Source organism: Primulina eburnea, chromosome 13, assembly GCF_022965805.1.
Source record: "Primulina eburnea isolate SZY01 chromosome 13, ASM2296580v1, whole genome shotgun sequence".
Classification (NCBI taxonomy): domain Eukaryota; kingdom Viridiplantae; phylum Streptophyta; class Magnoliopsida; order Lamiales; family Gesneriaceae; genus Primulina; species Primulina eburnea.
In genome coordinates, this window is record NC_133113.1 from 10265982 (window position 1) to 10292843 (window position 26862).

General features: G+C 38.6%; 3 protein-coding genes across 5 annotated transcripts in view; all 3 read left to right on the top strand.

The window, feature by feature from the left end:
* The window catches only part of LOC140809335 (uncharacterized), a 38143-nt gene extending 20577 nt beyond the window's left edge, over nucleotides 1-17566 (top strand). The window contains exons 10-11 of one of the 3 annotated variants that reach the window (XM_073166930.1): nucleotides 16886-17069; nucleotides 17156-17566. The gene's annotated coding sequence lies outside the window, so the exon portion shown is untranslated. Of the gene's footprint in view, nucleotides 1-1658; nucleotides 1723-2294; nucleotides 2426-16885; nucleotides 17070-17155 lie in introns of those variants that run through there. The other 2 variants (XM_073166928.1, XM_073166929.1) reach the window with 2 other exon arrangements.
* A 1549-nt stretch (nucleotides 17567-19115) lies between these two features.
* Nucleotides 19116-19921, top strand: LOC140810292 (uncharacterized). The gene is made up of 3 exons (XM_073168164.1): nucleotides 19116-19275; nucleotides 19381-19523; nucleotides 19598-19921. The coding sequence occupies exons 1-3, from the start codon at nucleotides 19116-19118 to the stop codon at nucleotides 19919-19921; spliced, it is 627 nt and encodes a 208-aa protein (XP_073024265.1).
* Nucleotides 19922-22074: 2153 nt separating this feature from the next.
* Nucleotides 22075-25629, top strand: LOC140809616 (uncharacterized). Its single transcript, XM_073167304.1, has 8 exons — nucleotides 22075-22477; nucleotides 22985-23052; nucleotides 23695-23761; nucleotides 23885-24033; nucleotides 24128-24192; nucleotides 24304-24372; nucleotides 25014-25114; nucleotides 25191-25629. The coding sequence occupies exons 1-8, from the start codon at nucleotides 22208-22210 to the stop codon at nucleotides 25482-25484; spliced, it is 1083 nt and encodes a 360-aa protein (XP_073023405.1). The 5' UTR covers nucleotides 22075-22207; the 3' UTR covers nucleotides 25485-25629.
* The last annotated feature ends 1233 nt before the right edge of the window (nucleotides 25630-26862 follow it).

Here is a 26862-nt window from a genome sequence, read left to right on the forward strand (position 1 = left end):
AACAATTACAATCCATAGCTGATATCCAATACAATATGTAATCAATTCATAATTCAAATCTGTCCAATATCAATCGATATATTCTAAAAAATCATAACAATTCCATAATCAATCTGTTTCTCAATCTGACTTCGATTCTACGATGTCTAACATGTCAAGAACATCATATATGAATCCTAACTGATTCTGGCAATACCATAATTTCAAATCATACCAAAAACATAAGAAACTTACGTCCAGTTGTAGCCTGCGTCGATAGAAACTCAATATTGAAGTCGGATCGAAAATCAGACAGACGAATCGAAATATAAATGCGTAAGGATTTTTCACAATTCTCTGAAACCTTCTTTCCGTTTTCTTGCTGTCGTTCCAAGGAAATGAAGAATTATATATTATATATGCATGGCAAAGTACGGGTGGCTTCACATTTGTACAGCACGTCTCGCGCATATGCGCGACCTACACCGGCGCATATGCGCGAGACCAACTGGTCTCCGCGTTTAACTTCTCGGCAGCTCGCGCATATGCGCACACCATCATCGCGCATATGCGCGAGGTTCTCTGGACTTGGCATTGTCAATCCCACATGCTCGTGCATATGCGTGCACGCCCTCCGTGCATATGTGCGAGGTCCTCTGCCTACTTCTCTGTAATACCCTAGATTGTTTATAGATAAAATGCAAAGATGAAATATTGCATGAAGGAGAGACCGCACCCGAGCCCCTTTTGATACCGCACCCACGGTGCATGGACAGAAAGTTGGTCATTTTTATAGTAGGGTCACCGCACCCGCGGTTGATGGACAGAAAGTTGGCCATTTTTACATTAGCCACACCGCACCAGCGGTGCCAGAAAGAATGCACCCGCGGTGCTGCTGCAATAGAGTCACCGCACCCGCGGTCCAAGAAGGAGTGCACTGGCGGTAGATGTCCAGTAGGGTACCTATTTTGACATTATGGTCATCGCACCCGCGGTCTAGAAGCACCGCACCCGCGGTCGGCGATTTTAGAAAATTAAAAGACATTCCGTGAGTTGAGCGCACCCGCGCTGATGAAGCCACCGCACCCGCGGTCTTACGTGTTTACTAAAAAATAATAACACTTGTCCCTTGCCATGCATTCACATATATGTGTCTTTACTTCCTTCATTCTTCAGCAGATATCACCGAGGGAATCCAAGGAGAAAACTTCAATTCCTTTAGATCTTAGACTTGTGATTTTGAATGATCTAGTTGTCCGATTTTCGATACCAGTTCATTTCCGTGATCATTTTGTCAAGGACTACAAGAGGATGTAAGTATGGTTCAATTCCAGCATGGTTCGAAATATATATGTTGGGAGAACTCAGATTTGATTTCTATTATGTGTTCCCATGATTATGAGGATCGTAGAATTGTAAACGAATCGAAGAACGAATGTGTTATGCTATTGATATGATTTTCAACATGTATAGAATTGGGAATATGCAAATATCATAATCGATATATGTCTATGATGAAGAGTATGAGTTATTGTTATTGTATATTGATATGTGAGTTGATCGGTATCGCAGGATTATGCCGTTGTACCGTCGATTTGTATCGAGATTGATTATCAATTCATATATGTGTTGAATTGAGTAGAAGTTTGATAGAATACACATTGATTATGCCATTTCAGATTTGTATTGGTAAATTTGGGAACAAGACTTCGACTACGACGACGATTATACGACAACGAAGGTATAATTCATGTATTGTTTGGGGAAGACACAACTCAAATGAGATTTAATTTGAGTTTCCCAACCAAATCACATACTAGAATTGTTGTTGATCTTTTGATATGATTATGATTTGTTTATAGATTTATATTCAAATCTTTTGATATGAGGATGCATTTATAGATGTATATTAATGCATTTAAGATAGGAGAGTGTTTGGCAGATTTGCCAAACTTCTAGACATTCGGTGTATCGACGCATAGGAGCAGACTTCCTCCGATTGTAGACATTCGATACAGACATAACCGAAGTCTAGGAAAAAGACGTATCGTCACCACGATTGGGAGGGTAGGTGGCAAACAGCGACGTCTTATTCACACCGGGATCCATAGAATTAGAGTTGAGTCGAGTCAAGACATGATTTGATTTGAATTGCATGCTTATATAGATTGGTTTCATAGACTATGGAGCCTATTGTTATTGCTTTCATTCATGATTTATGATTATGTATCAGCATGCATACATGTTTTATACTGGGATTTGTTCTCACCGGAGTTTCCGGCTGTTGTTATGTCTGTATGTGTGCATAACAACAGGTGGGGCAGGATCTGGGTCACGACAGAGATGAGAGATGGACATAGCGTGGTGATCACGGGCGTAGCAGATGAACTAATAGTTGTACTTTTGACATGTACTGTATTTAAATACTGGTTTGTAGAATATGGAGGAAACAAGACATGTATATTATGTTTGTTGTAATAAAATAAATATAGAACTATCTTGTGCTTGAGTTATATACATTTGATTTAATGTTAAAAGCAAAATTTTGACCCCTATTTTTGAACAATGATCCGATTAATCTGGAAAAGAACTGAGTTAGAGCCCAGGTCCCCACAACAGGTGGTATCAGAGCAGTAGGTTCTGTAGATTGAGATAGAATAGAATGATCGGGGTAGATCGAGTCATCTTCCTTGCTTTTGATATGCTAGCTGATTTATTGCTTTCCCTATTACGTGTTGTATTGTTATCGGAGTTGATTGCAGCATGTGATAGTCAAGCCTGAATCAGAACCGATTCTGAATCAGAGGTATATGATCAGAGGAGGGCTGAGACAGCTTGTATAGACTGTGTACTAACCTGTTTGAATATCAGATATGCCGCCTAGAATAATACCACAACCGGCTGCAAGTCAGGTGCCAGAACAGGGTAGTACGTCCGGTACTTAGATGGATGTGATTGCTACACCAATGGAGACTTTGTTGAAACGGTTCCAGTCTTTTCGACCAACGACTCTGAAAGGGACAGAAAATGCAGTGGACTGCGAGATCTGGCTAGACGATGTAGAGATGCTGTTTGAATCTCTTGCCTATACAGACGAACGAAGAGTGAAACTAATCGGGCATCAGTTACAAGAAGTTGCGAAAAGCTGGTGGTTGACCACAAAAAGAGCCTTAGAACACCGAGGTATCGATATTACTTGGAAAGTAATTAAAGATGAATTTTATCAACGTTTCTTTCCAGTATCATATCGAAAAGATAAAGGGGTAGAATTTGCAAATCTACGACAAGGGCAATTGAACATTGAAGAATATGTTGCCAAGTTTTCTTCCTTGCTTCGGTTTGCACCCCACGTGGCAGGAAATGATGAAGCGGTCGCCGATCAGTTCATCAATGGCTTAAATCTTGACATCTTTACTTTGGTGAACACGGGACGACCCAATACTTTTTCTGATGCACTGAACAGAGCGAAAGGAGCATAGGCTGGCTTGATTAGGCAGCGAGGGGCTTCTTATAGTGTTCAGAGTCAGAGGCAGCCACAGCACGCCGTGCAGTTTCCACCACCTCCTCCTCGATTTGATAGTGGAAGCAGTAGTGGCAAGAAGGATTTTCTGAAAGCAAAGGGCAGACAGTTTAAGAAGTCAGGGAGCAGTTCGTCGAGCTCCAGTGGGTCAAGACAGAGAGGTCTTGGCCAGAGTTCAGACTATACAGGAGTGTATTGTAGTTTTTGTGGAGGTAGGCATGCCACTGAGCAGTGTCAGGGAGTGATGGGTCGATGCAATATCTGTAGGCAACAGGGACACTTTTCCAGAGTCTGTCCCCAGAGAGGTACCCAGAGATTTCAGAGTGCAGGGTCATCAGCATCAGTGACTCAGCCCGAGAGGCAAGCTTCGTCTGTCCATTCCTTCCAACCCCCGCCTACACAGTCCCAGCCTAGAGCCAGAGGTGGCCAGACGGTGAGCCAACCTCCCAGACAACAGGCTCAGGTATTTGCTTTGACGGAGGAGCAAGCCCAAGATGCACCAGACGATGTAATTGCAGGTAACTGTTTTCTTTGCGGTTATCCTGCATATGTATTTAAAGATACATGTGCATCACATACATTCATATCAGAACGTTTTGCATTGACACATGCATTGCCTGTAGAGTCATTGTCTACTGTAGTGTCTATTTCTTCTCCGTTGGGAAGTGGTTTGATATCTGTGACTTCAGTTAGACATTGCATACTAAAGTTTGAGGGGCATGAGATCGATTTAGACTGTATTGTACTTGTTTTATCTGATTTTGATTGTATTGTCGGGATTGACATGTTGACTAAGTACAGAGCTACCATAGATTGTTTTCACGAGATTGTCAGATTCAGACCTGAAATGACAGAGGAATGGAAATTCTACGGTAAGGGTTCTAGATCTCGGATTCCCTTAGTGTCTGCTCTGACTATGAGTAGATTGTTGCAGAAAGGAGCAGAAGGGTTTCTTATCTATTCTGTAGATCTACAGAAATCGAGCACGGCATTGGTAGATTTGCCAGTAGTACGGGAGTTTGCAGATGTATTTCCTGACGAGATTCCAGGGTTACCTCCAGCTCGAGAGGTAGATTTTAGTATTGATCTCATTCCAGGTACCGTCCCTATTTCGAGAGCTCCATATAGGATGGCGCCGATAGAGCTGAAAGAATTGAAAGCACAACTAGAAGATCTTCTAGCCAAGGGATATATCAGACCTAGTGTATCTCCTTGGGGCGCTCCAGTGCTATTCGTGCACAAGAAAGACGGTTCTATGAGATTGTGTATAGATTATAGACAACTGAACAAGGCAACGATAAAGAACAAGTATCCTTTGCCTCGTATCGACGACTTATTTGATCAGTTGCAGGGATCATCTATCTATTCCAAGATTGATTTGAGGTCTGGGTATCACCAGCTGAGAGTTCGAGATGTAGATATACCGAAGACAGCGTTTCGAACGAGGTATGGACACTATGAATTTATTGTCATGCCTTTCGGTTTAACGAATGCTCCGGCGGTGTTTATGGGATTAATGAACCGAGTCTTTCAGAGGTACTTGGATGAATTTGTGATTGTTTTTATTGATGATATTCTGGTGTATTCCAAGAGTATGACTGAGCATGCTGATCATTTGAGAATTGTGTTGCAAACATTGAGAAATGAAAGATTATATGCTAAACTGTCAAAGTGTGAGTTTTGGCTGAGACATGTTGTCTTCTTGGGTCATATAATATCTGGAGACGGTATTTCTGTAGATCCGAGTAAAGTTGAAGATGTAATCAGTTGGCCTAGACCGACTTCTGTACCAGATATAAGCAGTTTCATGGGTCTGGCAGGTTATCATCGACGATTCATTAAAGATTTCTCCAGCATTGCGAAGCCGATTACCCAGTTGACACAGAAGAATGGGCCGTTTGTGTGGTCTGAGGAGTGTGAGTCTAGCTTCCTAGAGTTGAAGAAGAGGTTGACTAGTGCACCTGTCTTGATGATTCCTTCAGGTACTGGAGATTTTGTTGTATATTGTGATGCATCTCACAGAGGGCTGGGGTGTGTTCTTATGCAACGAGGTCATGTGATCGCATATTCCTCTAGACAGCTGAAGCCACACGAGATTCGATACCCCATTCATGATCTTGAATTGGCGGCTATCGTATTTGCACTGAAGATTTGGCGTCATTATCTTTATGACGAGAAATTTGAGATCTATTCTGATCATAAAAGCCTAAAGTACTTGTTTTCTCAGTCAGAATTGAATATGAGACAACGTAGATGGCTCGATTTGTTGAAGGACTTTGATTGCAAGATCAAATACTATCCAGGGAAATCAAATGTAGCAGCAGATGCCTTGAGACGAAAGTTATGTTCTTTATCCTTATCAACGATAGGTGTTTCGAATTTAGTTGAAGATTGTTGTTTGTCTGGATTAGTCTTTGATACAGATTATAGACCATTACGACTTGCTACGATTCAAGTTGAGCCAGACTTGATTATGAGAATCAAAGAAGCCCAAAGAACAGATCAGAATGTTCAGAGGTCGATTCAGATGGTCCGATCAGGGCATTTATCAGAATATCAGGTACATGATCATGTTTTGTACGTGAATAACCGTCTTGTAGTGCCAGATGTTTCAGATTTGAGACATCAGATTCTGTCAGAAGATCACTGTAGTCGGTTTAGCATTCATCCTGGAGGTCGAAAAATGTACAACGATTTGAAGACACAATTCTGGTGGAAAAAGATGAAGGCCGATATTGCAGAATTTGTGTCCAAGTGCTTAAATTGCCAACAAGTGAAGGCTGAGAGAAAGAAGCCCGGAGGTTTACTTCAGAGTTTGTCTATTCCAGAATAGAAATGGAATCACATTTCCATGGATTTCGTCACGAAGTTAACTCGATCATCCCGAGGCTGTGACGCGATTTGGGTCATTATTGACAGATTAACCAAATCAGCGTGTTTTATTCCATACAGAATGACATACTGACATGATCAGATGGCTGAGATATATATCCGAGTGGTATTCAGATTACATGGTGTGCTGAAGTCTATCGTATCAGATCGTGATCCCCGATTCACTTCACACTTTTGGCACAGTTTGCATCAGGCTTTAGGTACGACATTGCACCTAAGTACTGCTTATCATCCCCAGACAGATGGACAGTCAGAGCAGACTATCCAGACTTTAGAAGACATGTTGAGAGCTGTAGTGCTAGACTTTGGCACTAGTTGGCAAGATTCACTACCGTTGTGTGAATTCTCGTACAACAACAGCTACCAAACGAGCATAGAGATGGCACCGTTGCATTATATGGTAAGAAGTGCAGATCTCCTCTATACTGGGATGATATATCTGAGGTACCAGAACTTGGGCCTGATATGATCCGTGAGATGACTGCGAAAGTAAAGACAATTCAGAAGAGAATGAAGACGGCACAGGATAGACAAGCCAAGTATGTCAATGTCAGACATAGACCGTTAGTATTTGAACAAGGAGACAAAGTGTTCTTGAAAATTTCTCCTTTCAGAGGCGTTGTCAGATTTGGAAAACGCGGGAAGTTTTCTCCGAGATACATTGGTTCGTACGAGATTCTTGAAATGATTGGCGATCGAGCATATCGACTGGCTCTTCCTCCTTCTTTATCCGGAAAACATGACGTTTTTCATGTATCGATGTTGCGGAAATATATGCCTGATGATTCTCATGTCATTCAACCTGACGAAGCTGAGCTGGATCAAAAGTTGAGTTATATTGAACAACCGATACAGATTCTTGATCGGAAAGAGAAACAGCTCAGAACGAAGACTATTCCGCTAGTGAAAGTCCAGTGGAGTCGTCATGGTATCGAGGAAGCGACTTGAGAGACAGAAGCAGATATGAGACAGAGACATCCCGAGTTATTCTCATGATGTGAGTATTTTATTCAGCTTTTGATTATAATGTTGTTGTTACTCGCTTTGATTGATTGATTTCAAGTTCCAGGACGAACTTATATCTAAGAGGGGGAGAAATGTAATACCCTAGATTGTTTATAGATAAAATGCAAAGATGAAATATTGCATGAAGGGGAGACAGCACCCGCGCCCCTTTTGATACCGCACCAGCGGTGCATGGACAGAAAGTTGGTCATTTTTATAGTAGGGTCACCGCACCCGCGGTCCAAGAAAGAGTGCACCCGCGGTTGATGGACAGAAAGTTGGCCATTTTTACATTAGCCACACCGCACCCGCGGTGCCAGAAAGAACGCACCTGCGGTGCTGCTGCAGTGGAGTCACCGCACCCGCGGTCCAAGAAGGAGTGCACCCGCGGTAGATGTCCAGTAGAGTACCTATTTTGACATTATGGTCACCGCACCCGCGGTCTAGAAGCACCGCACCCGCAGTCGGCAATTTTAGAAAATTAAAAGACATGCCGTGAGTTGAGCGCACCCGCGCTGATGAAGCCACCGCACCCGCGGTCTTACGTGTTTACTAAAAAATAATAACACTTGTCCCTTGCCATGCATTCACATATATGTGTCTTTACTTCCTTCATTCTTCAGCAGATATCACCGAGGGAATCCAAGGAGAAAACTTCAATTCCTTTAGATCTTAGACTTGTAATTTTGAATGATCTAGTTGTCCGATTTTCGATACGAGTTCATTTCCGTGATCATTTCGTCAAGGACTACAAGAGGATGTAAGTATGGTTCAATTCCAGCATGGTTCGAAATATATATGTTGGGAGAACTCAGATTTGATTTCTATTATGTGTTCCCATGATTATGAGGATCGTAGAATTGTAAACGAATCGAAGAACGAATGTGTTATGCTATTGATATGATTTTCAACATGTATAGAATTGGGAATATGCAAATATCATAATCGATATATGTCTATGATGAAGAGTATGAGTTATTGTTATTGTATATTGATATGTGAGTTGATCGGTATCGCAGGATTATGCCGTTGTACCGTCGATTTGTATCGAGATTGATTATCAATTCATATATGTGTTGAATTGAGTAGAAGTTTGATAGAATACACATTGATTATGCCATTTCAGATTTGTATTGGTAAATTTGGGAACAGGACTTCGACTACGACGACGATTATACGACAAAGAAGGTATAATTCATGTATTGTTTGGGGAAGACACAACTCAAATGAGATTTAATTTGAGTTTCCCAACCAAATCACATACTAGAATTGTTGTTGATCTTTTGATATGATTATGATTTGTTTATAGATTTATATTCAAATCTTTTGATATGAGGATGCATTTATAGATGTATATTAATGCATTTAAGATAGGAGAGTGTTTGGCAGATTTGCCAAACTTCTAGACGTTCGGTGTATCGACGCATAGGAGCAGGCTTCCTCCGATTGTAGACATTCGATACAGACATAACCGAAGTCTAGGAAAAAGACGTATCGTCACCACGATTGGGAGGGTAGGTGGCAAACAGCGACGTCTTATTCACACCGGGATCCATAGAATTAGAGTTGAGTCGAGTCAACACATGATTTGATTTGAATTGCATGCTTATATAGATTGGTTTCATAGACTATGGAGCCTATTGTTATTGCTTTCATTCCTGATTTATGATTATGTATCAGCATGCATACATTTTTTATACTGGGATTTGTTCTCACCGGAGTTTCCGGCTGTTGTTATGTCTGTATGTGTGCATAACAACAGGTGGGGCAGGATCATGGTCACGACAGAGATGAGAGATGGACATAACATGGTGATCACGGGCGTAGCAGATGAACTAGTAGTTATACTTTTGACATGTACTGTATTTAAATACTGGTTTGTAGAATATGGAGGAAACAAGACATGTATATTATGTTTGTTGTAATAAAATAAATATAGAACTATCTTGTGCTTGAGTTATATACATTTGATTTAATGTTAGAAGCAAAATTTTGACCCGTATTTTTGAACAATGATCCGATTAATCCCAAAAAGAACTGAGTTAGAGCCCGGGTCCCCACATTCGCGCATATGCGCGCATCAGTGTCGCGCATATGCACGAGGGGTACTGTTCCTCGCACACATTTCATGTATTTTCTCGTCGTTCCCGGTCCGATCCTTTACGTCCATAATTACAGCAATTTATAAATCAATAATCGAAAATTATCAAATAAAATCCCGAGCATTACATTTCTTCCCCCTAAATACGATTTCGTCCCCGAAATCCCAGGTAATCAAATCGTATCAATAAGAAGGAAATGTATATAACAGAATACTGAATAGAAAACTCACATCAATTAAATAACTCTGGAAATCTCTGTCTCATGTCTGACTCAGTCTCGCAGGTAGCTTCTTCGATTCCATGACTAGTCCACTGCACCTTCACAAGCGGAATTGTCTTTGTTCTGAGCTGTTTTTCTTTCTGATCGAGAATCTGAATCGGCTTCTTGAAATAGCTCAATGTCTCGTCAAGCTCGGCCTCGTCTGGTTGGATGACATGTGAAGCATCTGTCATGTACTTTCGCAATAATGATACATGAAAGACATCATGTATTCCTGATAATGAAGGCGGCAATGCGAGTCGATAGGCACGATCTCCTATCTTCTCAAGAATTTCATACGGCCCAATGTATCATGGAGACAATTTTCCTTTCTTGACGAATCTGACAACTCCTCGGAAAGGTGAAATCTTCAAAAATACTCGGTCTCCTGCCTCAAATATCAACAGTCGTCGTTTGATGTTGGCATATTTGGCCTGTCTATCTTGAGTTGCCTTCATTCTTTTCAAAATCAGCTTCACTTTTTCCGTCATATCTCTGATCATATCAGGTCTAGTCTGAGGAACTTCAGAGATATCATCCCAATAAAGAGGGGATCGACATTTCTTTCCGTACAACGCTTCGAAAGGAGCCATCTCAATACTCGTTTGATAGCTGTTGTTGTACGAAAACTCACAAACTGGCAATGCATCCTGCCAATTAGTGCTAAAATCAAGCACTATAGCTCTAAGCATATCTTCCAATGTCTGAATCGTCCGCTCTGACTGTCTGTAAGTTTATGGATGATATGCGGTACTCAGATGTAATGCTGTAAACTCTGTCAGAAGTGCGAAGTAAACCGAGGATCATGGTCTGAAACAATCGACTTCGGCACTCCCTGCAATCTGACCACTTCTCTGACATAGATATCGGCCATCTGGTCATGTCTGTATGTCATCTTGTATGGAATAAAGCATGCAGATTTGGTCAATCGATCAATCACGACCCAAATCGCATCACAACTTCTGGAGGATCTCGGTAACTACGTCACAAAATTTATGGAAATGTGATCCCATTTCCATTCAAGAATAGACAAACTTTGTAACAATCCTCCTGGTTTCTTTCTTTCTGCTTTCACCTGTTGGCAATTCAGACACTTGGCTACAAATTCAGTAATATCAGATTTCATCTGTTTCCACCAATACTGTGTCTTCAAATCATTATACATTTTCCTACCACCAGGATGAATGCTAAAATGACTGCTGTGCGCTTCTGCTAATATCCGCTGTCTCAAATCTGAAACATTCGGCACAACAATACGGTTATTCACATATTGTACACTGTCACGAACCTGATATTCCGATTGATGTCCAGCTTTAACCATAGCAATCGAATTCTGCACATTCTGATAATTTTTCTGAGCTTCTTTAATTCTCAAAATCAGCTCTGGTTCAACTTGAACAGCATATAATCTCATCGGTCTATAATCTGTCTCAAATACCAATCCAGACAAACAACAATCTTCTATCAAATTTGAAACACCAATCGTCGATAAGGATAAAGAACATACCTTTCGACTTAGTGCATCTGCTGCTGCATTGGATTTCCCCGGATAGTATTTGATTTCACAATCAAAGTCTTTAAGCAAATCAAGCCATCTTCGTTGTCTCATATTCAATTCTGATTGTGAAAACAGATATTTCAGACATTTATGATCAGAATAAATCTCGAACTTCTCACCATATAAGTAGTGTCGCCATATCTTCAATGCAAAGACGATGGCAGCCAATTCAAGATCATGAATTGGGTAGCGAGTCTCGTGTGGCTTCAACTGTCGTGAAGCATAAGCGGTAACATGTCCTCTCTGCATTAAAACACAACCCAATCCTCGGTGAGATTCATCACAATAAATCACAAAATCACCAATACCTGACGGAATAGTCAACACCGAAGCACTGGTCAATCTCTTCTTCAAATCCAGAAAACTGGACTCACAGTCTTCTGACAAAATAAACGGAGCATTCTTCTGAGTCAACCGAGTAATCGGTTTGGCAATGCTGGAAAAATCTTTTATAAATCGACGGTAATATCTTGCCAAACCCATAAAACTGCGAATCTCGGGCAGTGAAGTCGGTCTCGGCCAAGAAATCACGGCTTCAACCTTACTGGGATCCACTGATATACCGTCTCCGGATATAATATGCCCCAGAAATACAACATGTCTCAACCAAAACTCGCATTTCAATAGTTTAGCATACAATTTCTCAGCCCTCAGAATTCTCAACACAGTTCTTAAATGCTCAGCATGCTCAATCATATTCTTGTAATAAATCAATATATCGTCAATGAATATAATAACAAAATCATCAAGATATCTCTGGAATATACGGTTCATCAGACCCATAAACACAGCTGGAGCATTCGTTAACCCAAACGGCATGACAATAAACTCATAATGTCCATACCTGGTTCTGAACGCTGTCTTCGAAATATCAGAATCCCTGACTCTCAGCTGATGATATCCAGATCTCAGATCGATCTTGGAATATACAAAAAAACCCTGCAACTGATCAAATAAATCATCAATGCGAGGCAAAGGATATTTATTCTTTACCATTGCCTTGTTTAGTTGTCGGTATTCTATACAAAGTCTCATCGAACCGTCTTTCTTCCTCACAAACAGTACTGGAGCACCCCAAGGAGAAACACTCGGTCTGATGTACCCCTTGGCCTGTAAATCTTCCAACTGTTCTTTCAACTCTTTCAATTTAATCGGTGTCATTCTGTACGGAGCCCTTGAAATCGGAACTGTACCTGGCATCAACTCAATGCTGAAGTCTATCTCTCGAATCGGAGGCAAACCTGGAATCTCATCTGGAAAGACGTCAGCAAACTCACACACCACTGGAAAATCCGCCAATGATGGACTCGATTTCAGTAAATCAACTGAATAAACAAGGAATCCATCCGCTCATTTCTGCAATAATCGAGTCATATTCATAGCAGATATCAAAGGAATTCTAGCTCGAAAACCCTTACCATAAAACTTCCACTCATCAGCCGTTTCAGGTCTGAATCTCACAATCTTCTAGAAACAATCAACAGTGGCTCTGTACTTGGTTAACATATCGATACCGATAATACACTCAAAATCAGACAACCCAAGTACAATACAATCTAGCTCGATCTCATGTCCATCATACTGCAGTATACAAGATTTAACAGATTTCACTGATATCAAACATGTCCCCAACGAAGAAGAGACAGATACTACCGCAGACAATGATTCAATATGAAATGCATGATTCAATGCAAATCGCTCAGATATAAATGTATGTGATGCACCAGTATCTATCAATACATATGCAGGATAACCAGAAATAAAACAGTTACATGCCAAAACATCATCTGGTGCGTCATGAGCTTGTTCTTCAGTCAAAGCGAACACTCTAGCCTACTGTCTAGGAGGCTGGCTAACTGTCTGGCTTCCTCATGGCCTCGACTGTGACTGAGATGGAGCTAGCTGGAAAGAGTGAAATGTAGATGGTCGTCTACCAGTCTGAGCTACTGATTCAGATGACTCGGCCCCTTGTGACCTCTGAGTATCTCTCTGGGGACAAACTCGAGCAAAATGTCCCTGCTATCTACAAATACGACAAGTGCCAAACACTCCTCGGCACTGCTCAGTGGAATTCTTCCCTCCACAAGTGATGCAATAAGGTCCTGTATAACTCTGGCCCTGACCGGTCTGTCTCAAGCCACTAGAACTGGATGAACTGCTTCCAGATCTTTTGAACTGCTTCCATCTAGATTTCAAAAATTCTTTCTTTCCACTACCACTGCCAGTGCCACTCTCAAATCTGGGAGATGGTGGAGGCATATGTGGTCTCGGTGCTAGTGGCATAAACGAAGCTCCTCTCTGTCTCATCAGACCGGCTTCGGCTCCCTTAGCTCTATTCAAAGCATCAGTAAAATTATTCGGTCTCCATGTATTCACCAAGGTAAATATTTCCGGATTCAGGCCATTAATGAACTGATCAGCAACGACTTCGTCATTCTCAGCCACATGTGGAGCAAATCGTAGCAGTGTAGAGAACTTTGCCACATACGCCTCGATATTCAGCTGACCCTGTCTCAAGTTTGAAAATTTTGCTCCCTTATCCTTCTTGTACGACATTGGAAAGAATCTCTGATAAAACTCAGTTCTAAACAAATTCCAGGTAATAACTGTACCTCGATGCTCCAATGCCCGCTTGGTTGTAATCCACAAGTTCTTTGCCACATCATGCAACTGGTGCCCTATCAATTTCACTCTCCTCTCATCGGTATAATCCAAGCATTCAAACAGCATTTCAATATCGTCTAACCAACTCTCGCAATCAACTGAAGTCTCAGTACCTTTTGGAGTCGGTGGATGGAATGGCTCCATCGGTGTTGCTCTCACATCCATTGGAGGATTCGAAGTGCTACCCTGTTCCGGTATTCTTCGAGGAGACATATCTGATTATCAAAAGGGTTAGCAACCAAATACCACAAATCTGTTTCAGTCCTCCTCCGATCATCTTACTGCTGATCAAGAATCGGTTCTGATCCATTCTCAATAATACAAATTACCATATAAAAATCAGATAATCAGGTAAACATGTATTAAAGCAGTAAATCATGATAGCAATCAAAAGCAAGGAAAGAAAACTCATTCTACCCCGCTCACTAGCTCCTATCTCAGTCTAAAGGATCTATCGCTCTGATACCACCTGTTGTGGGGACCCGGACGTTAATCATGTTCTTAATCATCATTGGGACAATTTAATCAATTATAATAAATATGGTCTAATTTTTTTTTAAAAAATATAGTATTAAATGCGGAACGTAATTGAATACATTCTAATATACATGTCAGTATTAAAGCACAAGTCTTGTACTATATGCAATCATTCAAACTAAGGTTTAACAACTAAATATCAAGTATCCAAACCCTATCTGTAATCAAGTTCCGTAGTCTCCACTCTAATCACGATCTCTCTCTTCATCTCCTCGGCCTGTCCCACCTGTTGCCATGCACACATACAAACACGACAACAGCCGGATGACTCCGATGAGAAATACATCCCAGTATAGATCAACGAAACACGCAATCATATAAACAATGTAAAAGCATGTAACAGATATCAGTAACATGTATCAAAATCTGAAACATTACCAATATAAAATCGTCAATCATACTCGTGACTCCACGTCTTAGACTAGACTCAATTCTAGTTTAGGGATCCCGATTTCCAGACGCTGGTATTCCATATCGAATATCAGTAATAGAAGAAACTCCAATTCTATTCAACATCGATATAACCAAACATACGGTGTCTTGACCTATCCGTCACAGTTTGGCACTTTCGCCAAATCGATATCCTGTGACAATGTGTAATGTGCCAGTGATTATTCCATCACTATCTGGCACCTATGTCACAAGATCACTCGTCTAATACATGCTCTTTATAAATCAATAGAACAAGCATATCAATTTAAATCAATGCACACAGTAACAATAAGTATGTGATTTAGGGAAACTCGAGTATATCATACTCGAGTCGTTCTCTCGGTACCACATTGACTTATACCTTTCTTTTTTTGCAGTTCTAACGACGTTCATGTCGGGAATTCCAAGTCTCTCAACACTCAATCTGGCAAGGCCAATATCAACAGTACCATATTAATATACTGCTCAAATCAATACCAATCGGGATTTAACTCAAAACCAACGGCATAACGGAACAATCCCGGTATCCCGGTCAATACAACATCAGCAGATAATAATTACAATCCATAACTGATATCCAATACAATATGTAATCAATTCATAATTCAAATCTATCCAATATCAATCGATATATTTTAAAAAATCATAATAATTCCATATCAATTTGTTTCTCAATCTGACTTCGATTCTATGATGTCTAACATGTCAAGAACATCATATATGAATCATATCTGATTCTGACAATACCATAATTTTAAATCATACCAAAAACATAAGAAACTTACGTCCAGTTGTGGCCTGCATCGATAGAAACTCAATATTGAAGTCGGATCGAAAATCAGATGGACGAATCGAAATATAAAGGTGTAAGAATTTTTCACAATTCTCTGAAACCTTCTTTCCGTTTTCTTGCTGCCGTTCCAAGGAAATGAAGCATTATATATTATATATGCATGGCAAAGTACGGGTGGCTTCATATTTGTGCAGCACGTCTCGCGCATATGCGCGACCTCCACCGGCGCATATGCGCGAGACCCACTGGTCTCCGCGTTTAACTTCTCGTCAGCTCGCGCATATGCGCGCACCATCATCGCGCATATGCGCGAGGTTCTCTGGACTTGGCATTGTCAATCCCACATGCTCGCGCATGCGCGCATATGCGCACACACCCTCCGCGCATATGCGCGAGTTCCTCTGCCCACTTCGCGCATATGCACGCATCAGTGTCGCGCATATGCGCGAGGGGTACTGTTCCTCGCACACATTTCATGTATTTTCTCGTCGTTCCCGGTCCGATCCTTTCCGTCCATAATTACAGCAATTTATAAATCAATAATCGTAAATTATCAAATAAAATCCCGGGCATTACACATGCAGATGTGGATTGTAGACACAGATCATGATATAGACAATAGACTTCATGAAAATCCAGAACTAAGGCGAGACTTACTGCTTAAGATACAAAACATTCTTGATCAACACAATCCATTTGTGCACGTGTTTCGACAAATTGGCAAGACATACCTAACTGTAGGCTCATCATCAGGCAACAAAAACCTAACGAACATCAATATAGTTTACCAACATCTCAAGTAGCAGCTGTAATAGTTGACAACGAATTTCAAGAAACTTTGACTCTTTGAGCGGTCGAGATATTACTATACAAGGTATCGGTGGAAATCTTATCAGCGTTCAAGATGTAGTTGGCTATTATGATCCTCTGCAATATCCACTCCTTCTGCCATATGGTACATATGGTTGGGACATAAAAGCCGAAATATCAATTGTACCCGGTTAACATGCTTAAATTACTATGCGCATATGCTACAGGTCAGTGAAAAAACATTGTACTTTATGCTTCATTTTTTTAATTAAAAACAATTTAAAACTTACATATACACCTATACTCATATAATGTAAATTATATTCTTATTTAGAAACAAGAAAATTCGCCATCTTTGCTACTTAGAGGAGGCCGTCTACTTCAACAATACGTAGTTGACAATTACGTAAAGATAGAAATACAAAGACTACGATGGATACGTTCAAATCAACGTGATATACGTTCTGAACTTTACCAAGGATTGCAAGATTGTTTACATGGAGGTGAAAATAATGCAGGTATGATAACTTAACTATTATAATATTATTTTTCACAACATACATTACAACTCACAAATTATACATATCTACCAAATGCATTACAGGAAATGTTGGTACCAGAATCGTTTTGCCATCATCTTTCGATGGAAGCCCACATGATATGTACCAACAATATCAAGATGCCATGAGTTTGGTACAAACATATGGAAAACCAGATATAATGCTCACAATGACATGCAATCCGAATTGGAGTGAGATAAAATATCAACTACTTCTTGGTCAATCATCTCAAGACCGTCCAGATTTGATTACAAGGATATTTAAATCAAAATTTGAAGAGTTTAAAAAGACATTGTGGATAGGGGGGTTTTGGATAAGGTCCGCTCTTATTCGTACGTCATTGAGTATCAAAAAAGAGGGCTTCCCCATGTCCATTTGTTGGTCATATTTGAAAATAATGACAAGTTGTGTACTCTCGATCACTTTGACTCAATTGTGTGTGCTGAAATACCTTCACACACAGAAGAACCCAATCTACACAAAGTAGTTGTCCACCATATGATACATGGGCCATGTGGATCAATCAATCCAATTGTCCATGCATGGTAAATGGTAAATGGTAAATGTAAGAAGAACTTTCCAAAGCCATTTGTGGAATACACATCTAGAGGAAATGATTCATTTCCTTTGTATCGAAGACGTGAAGGTGGACAAGTATCAATTACCAACAATGAAAATGTCTTCATTGATAATGGTTGGGTTTTCCCATACAATCCATGGCTTTTATTAAAATAAGATTGTCATATTAATGTTGAAGTATGCGGAGGGATTAAATGTGTTAAGTGCATATACAAGTACATCCATAAAGGTCCTGATCGGGTCGCACTAGAGTTACGAAATGGACAAAATTGTGATGAAATCCAACAATACGTGGATGGAAGGTCGATTTGTGCGCCATTGTGGCGGATTTTCTCATTTGAGTTCAGTAGGATGTATCCGTCAGTCATTAGGTTACAACTACATACACCAAACCAACATTTGGTTTATTTTGACCCCCTACAACATGTAAGTGATCTACTAGCAGATAATCACAACTCGAAGACAATGTTTACAGAATTTTTCAAAATAAATTGTGATCCTGACTTGACTGGACAGTATGTATATCGAGAATTTTCACAATATTACACATGGATAAAATCTAGAAAAAAAATGGATTCGTCGAAGAAGCAACAATAAAGTGGTTGGGAGAGTATATGTTATGTCGTCATCTGAAGGTGGGAGGTTTTATCTCCGTATCATTTTAAACCATGTCAAGGGCCCAACATCTTTTGAAGATCTGATGACTGTGAATGGGGTAGCATATTCAACATTTAAGGAGTCTGCTCAAATGAGAGGACTTCTTCAACAAGATGATTATGTAAAACAATTTATGGAAGAAGCACGTTCTGTTAAAATGTCATCTTCATTTAGAAGGTTATTTGTATCCAGACTGGCGTTTTGTCAACCAACAACAGTTCGAGAACTCTGGGATGAGTTCCATCCTTGCATGTGTGAAGATTATGGTCGAGAAATTTCATCAAACAACTTAATCATCAATACAAAAAGAAACTTGATGATTTTGATTTGCCATCAATAAGTGCTGAGTTTTTTAGAAGACACAACACTACCAAGAATAATTGAGGATGAGCTTTCTGATCAGATTTCTGATGATGATTTGAGATCTATTGAATGTCTGAATGCTCAGCAGAAGATTGCGTTTGACACCATAATAGAAAGTATTATGCATAACCAATCAAAAATTTTCTTCATTGATAGTCCAGGAGGTACTAGTAAGACTTTTTTATACCGCTCAATGTTGGCACATTTAAGAAAAATGGGTAAAATTATAATTGCGGTAGCAACATCTGAAATAGCTGCAACATTGTTGCAAGGTGGAAGAACTGCACATTCACGTTTTCTAATTCCACTTATACCAACAGCATCAACACGGTGCCAAATAAAAAACAGTCATAACTTGCGGATCTAATAAGGCATGCATAAGCTATAGAATGGGACGAGGCTCCAATGGCAAATCGCTATTCTATTGAATCCGTCAGTAAGAATTTTCAAAATATTATGGAAAATCGTATAGCGTTTGGAGGGAAGACAATGGTGTATGATGGTGATTTTCGACAAGTGTTACCGGTTGTTAAACGAGGGTCAAAGGCAGAAAAAATTGCTGCAAGTATTTCAAGGTCAACATTCTGGCATTGCGTAAATATAATACACCTTCATCGAAATATGAGATCTGCCCAAGATATTGACTTCTCGCAATTTCTCTTGCGCACAGGTGATGGATTGCAACATACTGTGAATCGTGATTTCATAAAATTACCAGATTCAATTATCATACCATGGGAAGGAGAACGATCAATTCAGATTTTGATTGATTCTGTTTTTCCTAATATGATAAATCATGTTAACGATGAAAACGTATGGTTGATAGAGCCATCATCACACCAAAAAATGTTGATGTCGACAATATTAATCAAATGCTCATTATCAAGTTTCCTAGAGAGGAAAAAGAGTATACCTCTTGGGATAGTGTAGAAGACGACAATCACAATTTTTTTCCAGAAGAATTTTTGAATTCCCTTTGTCCAAGTGGTTTGCCACCACATAAAATCATATTGAAAGTAGGACCTGTCATGCTCTTGAGAAATGTTACGCCCGAACTTGGTCTATGCAATGGAACAAGATTAATATGCCGCAGTCTTGGTAGAAATTTTATAGATGCTGAGAACATAACAGGTCCTTACAAGGGTACCAGATTCTTTCTACATAGAATGCCCTTGAAAAGTGAAGATAATTCTGGATTACCATTGAGTTGACACGCCGGCAGTTTCCCATAAGGCTTAGTTTTGCTCTGACAATAAACAAATCACAAGGTCAAACAATCCCAAAATTGGCTTATTTTTGCGTAACCATGTGTTTAGCCATGGTCAGCTATATGTAGCACTTTCAAGAGGAGTCTCACAAAATTCTACTAAAATTCTGGTAAAAGATGGGAATTTAGAGCGTCAATCTAGAGTATTCACAAGAAACATGGTTTTCAAAAACGTATTGCTACCTAATAGAGAATAATTAATTGTCAGTAAGTCAACTTTCTTTATTCTATTTTTTTTATAAAAAAAAATTATATACAAATAGCTACAATAATCATTAAATACATGTTACATTTTCAACGTTATAATTTGGGGGATGCTAATAAATTCCATTATTTATGTTCAAACACATTCATCTATATGAGGCACCATCTATTATGTACATGTTTTTATCTCTGCCTATAATTATCTATTTCTCATCTACTATCTTATCACGCAACCCGAATAACCATTTTTGGCATCGCTACTACACATTCTATATTTATTGAATCAAATTTAAACAGTACTTAGGTTGTGTTTAATGGATAAACATATTATTTATGATTATTTGATTGTAGGATTAATTTTAATTTCTTTGCTGATTATGAATTGCCTTTGTGTTTTTTTTCCCTCAAAAGCTGAAGGATACTCTATTTGCAAACAAAGTATTTATATAACTGACATACTCACTTCAATGGATCAGATATACTCGCCCCCATTTTCATCTGGTTTGTTTTTAACAGTGAATTAGTTTATTACCTATTATTTATTATGTTGCATTATATTAATGGTCATGTCATATTCGTATGTTCGTTTTGATTTTGCAGGTGAGATATATAATATATTTATTACGAGCTTCAAGATCTTATGATCTAATATCTTACATATTCTCAACAGATTTAATAAATCATTATATTAGGGCTTCTTAGACGATGTTTTATTATAATCTTTACAGACAAATTTACATTTTGGTTGGTAAATATTAAACTCAAATGTTTCAATATCTAACAGAGTCCTGATGTCAAAATCTGAACTTCTATATGCCAGATGAGCATATTTACTTATCTGACATATTTGAATATTGTTGCAAATGTATTTAAATATGAAGATTCATACATGAAAAACACGTATGATGGAGACATTAATCCGACAAATAATGTCCATCAATAGACAAAGCCGCAGGTTTTTAACATTCTTTGTATTACAGTAATAAACTCTACGTTAGCATGGATTTAAAAATTTTTTATTTTCATTGTTCTATCTACTTAATTTGTTTATATCTATTTAAACTTAAGCAAAACATATTATGTATATTCCGATCATGATTTATTTGTAACAAGGTTAATTTTATATTTGTTTGTCTTAAATTTATATTATGTTATTATTGCTACAATTTATATTCTTCCTCTTTGTCAAGTCATCTACTTATAATTTTCGGTTTTTTTTTTTTTGGAAAATAAAAGAGTTTGCCAATTTCTATTTTATTTGCCATGTATTTAGCGAAATCCTTGCAGTAGTTTACATTTTGTTCTGTCATATCGATTTTTTATAGCACGCTTTAAAGATTGTTCTATTTAAGTTGTATGTTTATGTTGTAATATGGTATGATTCGATAAAATTAATATTTTCTTATTACGCTTGACCAGAGGGTTTAGATTATGCATAAAATAATTAAAGATATCTACAACTTGATTTTTTATTCTTGAATTTATTAGATGAATGTAAAAGATAAATTTTAGGTTTTGATATTCAATAAATTAAATTGCGATGATATTCTCATGTTATTTAGACAATTTTAACACTATTTGTTTACTTATTTTACATTGAATTATATCATCATTTCACATTATATGATATTATTGCTTCAAAAGAATATTATTTTTGAAGATCAACACTTATATCATGTGAGGTAACAAATTGAATTTGATATATTTATTTAAGCTTTAGAATCTTTGCTTCTCATGGATCAAGTAATTTTTTTTTTTTACTTCCATGGTGTTGTAAAAACATGAAAATTTATTATATTAATCTCATGTATTCATGACACACGCTCGATGGCTAGTTTTGGAGAAATTCGTGCAAATGCAGTAGTACACACTTAACGCTGTACGTCAACGTACTACTAACTGCATATAGTTGCACATTACATTGTCAGAATCGTACTTTTATAGTCAACCATCGTCTCAATTTGGCGGCGGCCAAGATCCGACTCAAGCTTTGTTACCTTCAAAATCTCTTCCTCCACCGCCGCTCATGGCGTTTCCATTTGTTCTTCAACTATTCGCGGGATGCCTTGCAATATTGAGTTTTGTGCAGTTGGCGGCGGCGCATCAAGAGTCCGGCGAGTGGGATTGCGATGCCGACGAGGAGGCCCGAATAGTGGCCCAATTCCGACCCGGAATCGTCACCCTCGATGGGCAAGCCGAGGATTGGGCTGATGTTGACAGGTTCGAGTTCCCGCTTCGCCCAGCTCTTGACCCGGATGAGGATAAGGAGTACAAATCTGGAAAAATGAGCGTCCAGGTACCCTGAAAATTCTTCTGGTTATTTCAATTTGCTGCACAGGAGAATTTGTAATTTCGTTTCAATTGTCTTATTTGGGTGGAAGAATAATTTTGGATTTACGGCACAAGAGAATTTTTTGTATACAAGACTTTACGATCGGCAAGATACATTACACCAGAGTCAAGTAATTGCCAAAAATGGAACCAAATAAACTTTCTAAAAAACGAAGAATGTAGTAGAAATATTAAATCGTTTGTCAAATGATGAATTTTATTCATTTAAATTTAACAAGGAAGAGAGAAAGTAGTTAATGTATCTAATCTGAGAACTGAAACAAGATGCAATGGAAAATAGACTGCTTTTAGTAACAAAGGATCCACGAAATAGAAAATTTAAATTGGTTTTGTTTTGCATTTAGAAAAAAATTATGATCAAGTTCGGACTGCTTTTCTGCCCGCAATCGCCCCATACGCCGGCGACTCTTTGATTTACAGATTGATTTTGTTGATAATGAATGATAAATAGGCTTTGCATGATGGGACGAATATTTACTTGATGTTGCAAGTTGATGGAGATTACATGTACACAAAAGGGTAAGTTTTGACTGACTAGAAGACTTGAAATTTCTAGTACTTTCCTTTTACTTGGATTGCATTTAATCTTTTACTCTACTTCTTTTGTGAAAAAGGTTTAAATTGTTCAATGCAAATTATCATGATTGAATTTTCTGTTGATAGTTAATTATGGGACCGTAGTTTGTTTTTGTGAGAGTATCTTGTGACGGGACAGTTTGTCTTTTGTCCTGGAACATCGATTCATCAACTTGCTGATTGTTTCATTGCTATATCCACTTACGTGTTTTCAAGGACTCGTTCCATAACTTAAAATGGTTTCGATGCACCACTTTGAGTTTGAGGGGTGGTGATGTTGTCAAATTTTTGCCAAATATCAGCTTCAAAACCTCCAGGTCAATATGTTTTAGCCAAGGTGAATCAGTATCGAATGTTACCAAGCTTCCAACGACTTGTGGTTCAGTCTCCAAAGGCGACGTATGTTGACCATAAACGAGTGTTTTTGGATCTTTTAGTTTTGTCTTGCTATTTTATCTTTTGCATAAATAAGTAAAAATAGAATAGGGTTCTATAGAAAGTCACATGACAAAGCTGAATCATATCAAATTCATTCCCTCTTTATTTTCATATTGCCTTTTTTTTTTCTGGTTTCAAATCATGCAGAGATGACCATAAATGCCCATCTGTAGCCTTGATGTTTCAAATTGGCGAGGATGCAACTTATCATAATGTAAGTCATTACGTAAACTTAAGAAGTTTACTCATAGCGATTTTATTCAGCCACTCAGCAATATTTTCTTTTCTGTCTCCATTATTCGTATTTTTTTAAATGAGTTTTTCTTCTTTGTACAAGATGGGTGGCTGTAAAGAATCACCAGATACATGCAACAGCACGAGTTGCCGTGGCCATGAAGCCGACATCATGCATTTCTCCATAGGAAATTCTATCCCGGGAAGGCTGTACGGCGAGGATTTAACCAATGTGAACAGCAAAAGTGGAGGGTAATTATCATGAGGATTTTCTCTTTGAATTACTGTTGTTGGAGATCACAAGTTAGTGGTTGTTAGTTATTCTCAGTTTTGTTTACTTGAACAGGTTTGGTTTGGTAGATATGTATTCATGGAACCCACACTGTCGAAACATCGATGGTCACGCCTCGGGTACTTTCACGATTCTCTTCATCACGGCCTAAATTTTCTTCAGTTTGCCATTTTTCCGGGCTATTGTGTAAAAGATCATGTAATAAAGTATTCAAATAATTCACTTTACAGAAAATGGTTCTTCTGCACTAAATAACTGGAAAGCAGCATGGTGGCACAGCAGTTTTACTACCCATGCGGGTAAATGATTTTTTAGCTTTTGGAAACATGGTTATCTTTTGGTTTTCTGAAGAAACTTGTGTGGAATGGGTAACAAACATCAAAAAAGATTTGGTACTGTTGGTTTCATTTTCCGCATTCCTGGAAAGTTATTTTCTGAAAATGCCTTTTATTCATGTATTCCACCCTTTATAAATTTGGTGTCCTATAACATTCGTTCGTGTTTTCGGGCCCTCATAGCCAGGAAAATCTTCAGAACAAATCCACCCACAAATCATTGTCCGGACCATCACTAATCATAACAATAATCGCCCCTTTTTAATAATTGTTGCATGTAGATTATTCCATTCTCAATGCCATCAATAGGAGCAAGAAAATGCATTTCTTTTGGGAGTTGGCAACTGTATTGCATAGTTTCTGTAGATTTTCTTGCCTAATTTTTGTTATTTGGTATAAGTGCTTTCCAAGAGGTTAAACCACTCTCTCTCTCTTTTGCTTGGAGAACGTAATTTTTTTCTTTCAGTTGGAGAGTTTCTAGGACGTTATTTACTTTTTGATTGATTGGTTATATCTCTCATGAAAAGTTAAATGGCAATTCTCTTATTAGGGATAGGCTTACTCGTCTGGACCCTTGACTAAACAAAAATGTTTCTTAATCGCAGGATTTATCGAGGATGACAGCCCGTATTCATTATCTGGTCAAAAAGGAACATACTTCTTTGAATTCTCTCGACCGTTGAGAACCATGGATCGCCTTCAGCAGGTTCGTTTACTTACCTTTTGTGCTGGTCAGCTGTATATCTACGACGACGCTCGTCTTAGATATTTTTGAAATGCAGGACGCACAATTCAGTATTGGGCTGTCTAGCAAATTTTCTGCAGCCTTTTGGAACCCATCTGATGGTAAACCGTGGCATGGTTCTGAGCATTATTCAATAGGCTGCGACTGGATACCGATGGATATCACTCCAGGTTTCTATGCGCAATCCAAAGTAGCGACTGGAAGTTCATGGGACGCTGCCGCTGGATTTGCTTTTCTTTTATCTTTTGTTTCGTTTTGTTTGTCTATATTTGTAGGGTACTGGGTTTCGAAAACGAAATCTATGCCATTTTCTCCTATAGATCGTCACTAATGATCTACACGATGTTTTTTTGTTGGTGTAAAGTTTTGTCGCACTCAAACGAGGCGGAAATTTTGAAATTTTACTTTTGATTTTCAAAACTTTATTGGACGGCATATGATTTAAAACCATTTATAGGGCATGTTGTTTTGATTTATTTTTGTGTATTTAACGTCGACTTCAACTATCCTGATGTTAAGACGGTAATAGCGTTTTTTATAAATTTCTACGAACTTTCTTTTGTCTTCTAATGAGGTCTAAGATCAGAAACTCTGTTCATCATATAGAATGTATTAAAAATTCATAGGAAATTTGGGTTAAGATCAGATCGCCGAAACATAAAAAATCCTGCGATGGAGTAGTGGCATTGAGGCCGGTGGCACGATGGTGCTATGGAGGAAGGAGTTTGTCCAAGCTTCTATCGAGGAGGGGGAGGGGGCTGAATTTTTCTTGTTATGAAAGAGAGAATATAGATTTAATTTTCGTGATGATGTTTATTGTATATATGTGTAATGTCTATTCTCAATTTTTTGATAACATACGTATAAATACAATATTTCAATCATTATAAAGTTTTAACCTTATCAGGATTTTTTATTTTTATTATTTAAAAATTCTCATATAATATTTAAAGGTATGTTGCATGATTAAATGATTATATGACATGATTGCATGAAATTGAAGAATTTTACCGGAATATACGATCATAGGCAAGGAAAAAGAGACCGGAGACGACAAAGACAAGAATAATAATTTTTCACTAAATATTTTCAAGACTTCTTAATATGATTAAAAATGATTAAATTTTTCTAAAAAAGGTAGAGTTCGAATTATTTTACGAGACAAGCTCGATTTTACCTGAGAAGCCGGTTTTGGGTAAACGAGGAGTTTTCAAAATATCAAAAATATTATTTTTGGAAACTAATTTTTATAAACTTTTATTTTACGATTAAATAAGGGTTATAGGACTCAATTTAACTAAATTGAGTAGGCTCAATTGCTCTGAGAGGCCCGGGGCCGAAGAGGGCAGGGGGTGATCGCCGGTGCCATGAGGTGGCACGGCTCCTGGCAGGCTTCTAGGTGGAGGGAACATGAATGAACCGTTCTTACACCGGAAGGAGAGGGATTCCGAGACTAATCAATGTAATGGACTGTACAGTTGAAGAGGGCTTAAAAGATTTGATTGGTACTACTCATATCACGAAGGTGCATCTTCTTTTCAGCAGCTCATCACATAAGAACTCCAAAGTTAAGCGTGCTTTACTTGGGGCAATTTTGGGATGGATGACCTCCTGGGAAGTTTCCCAGGGTACGTGTGAGTGAGGACATAAGCACGCTGGAAAGACCCGTCTTGATATAGTGAGGATAGTCATCGAATCTGGGGCGTTAC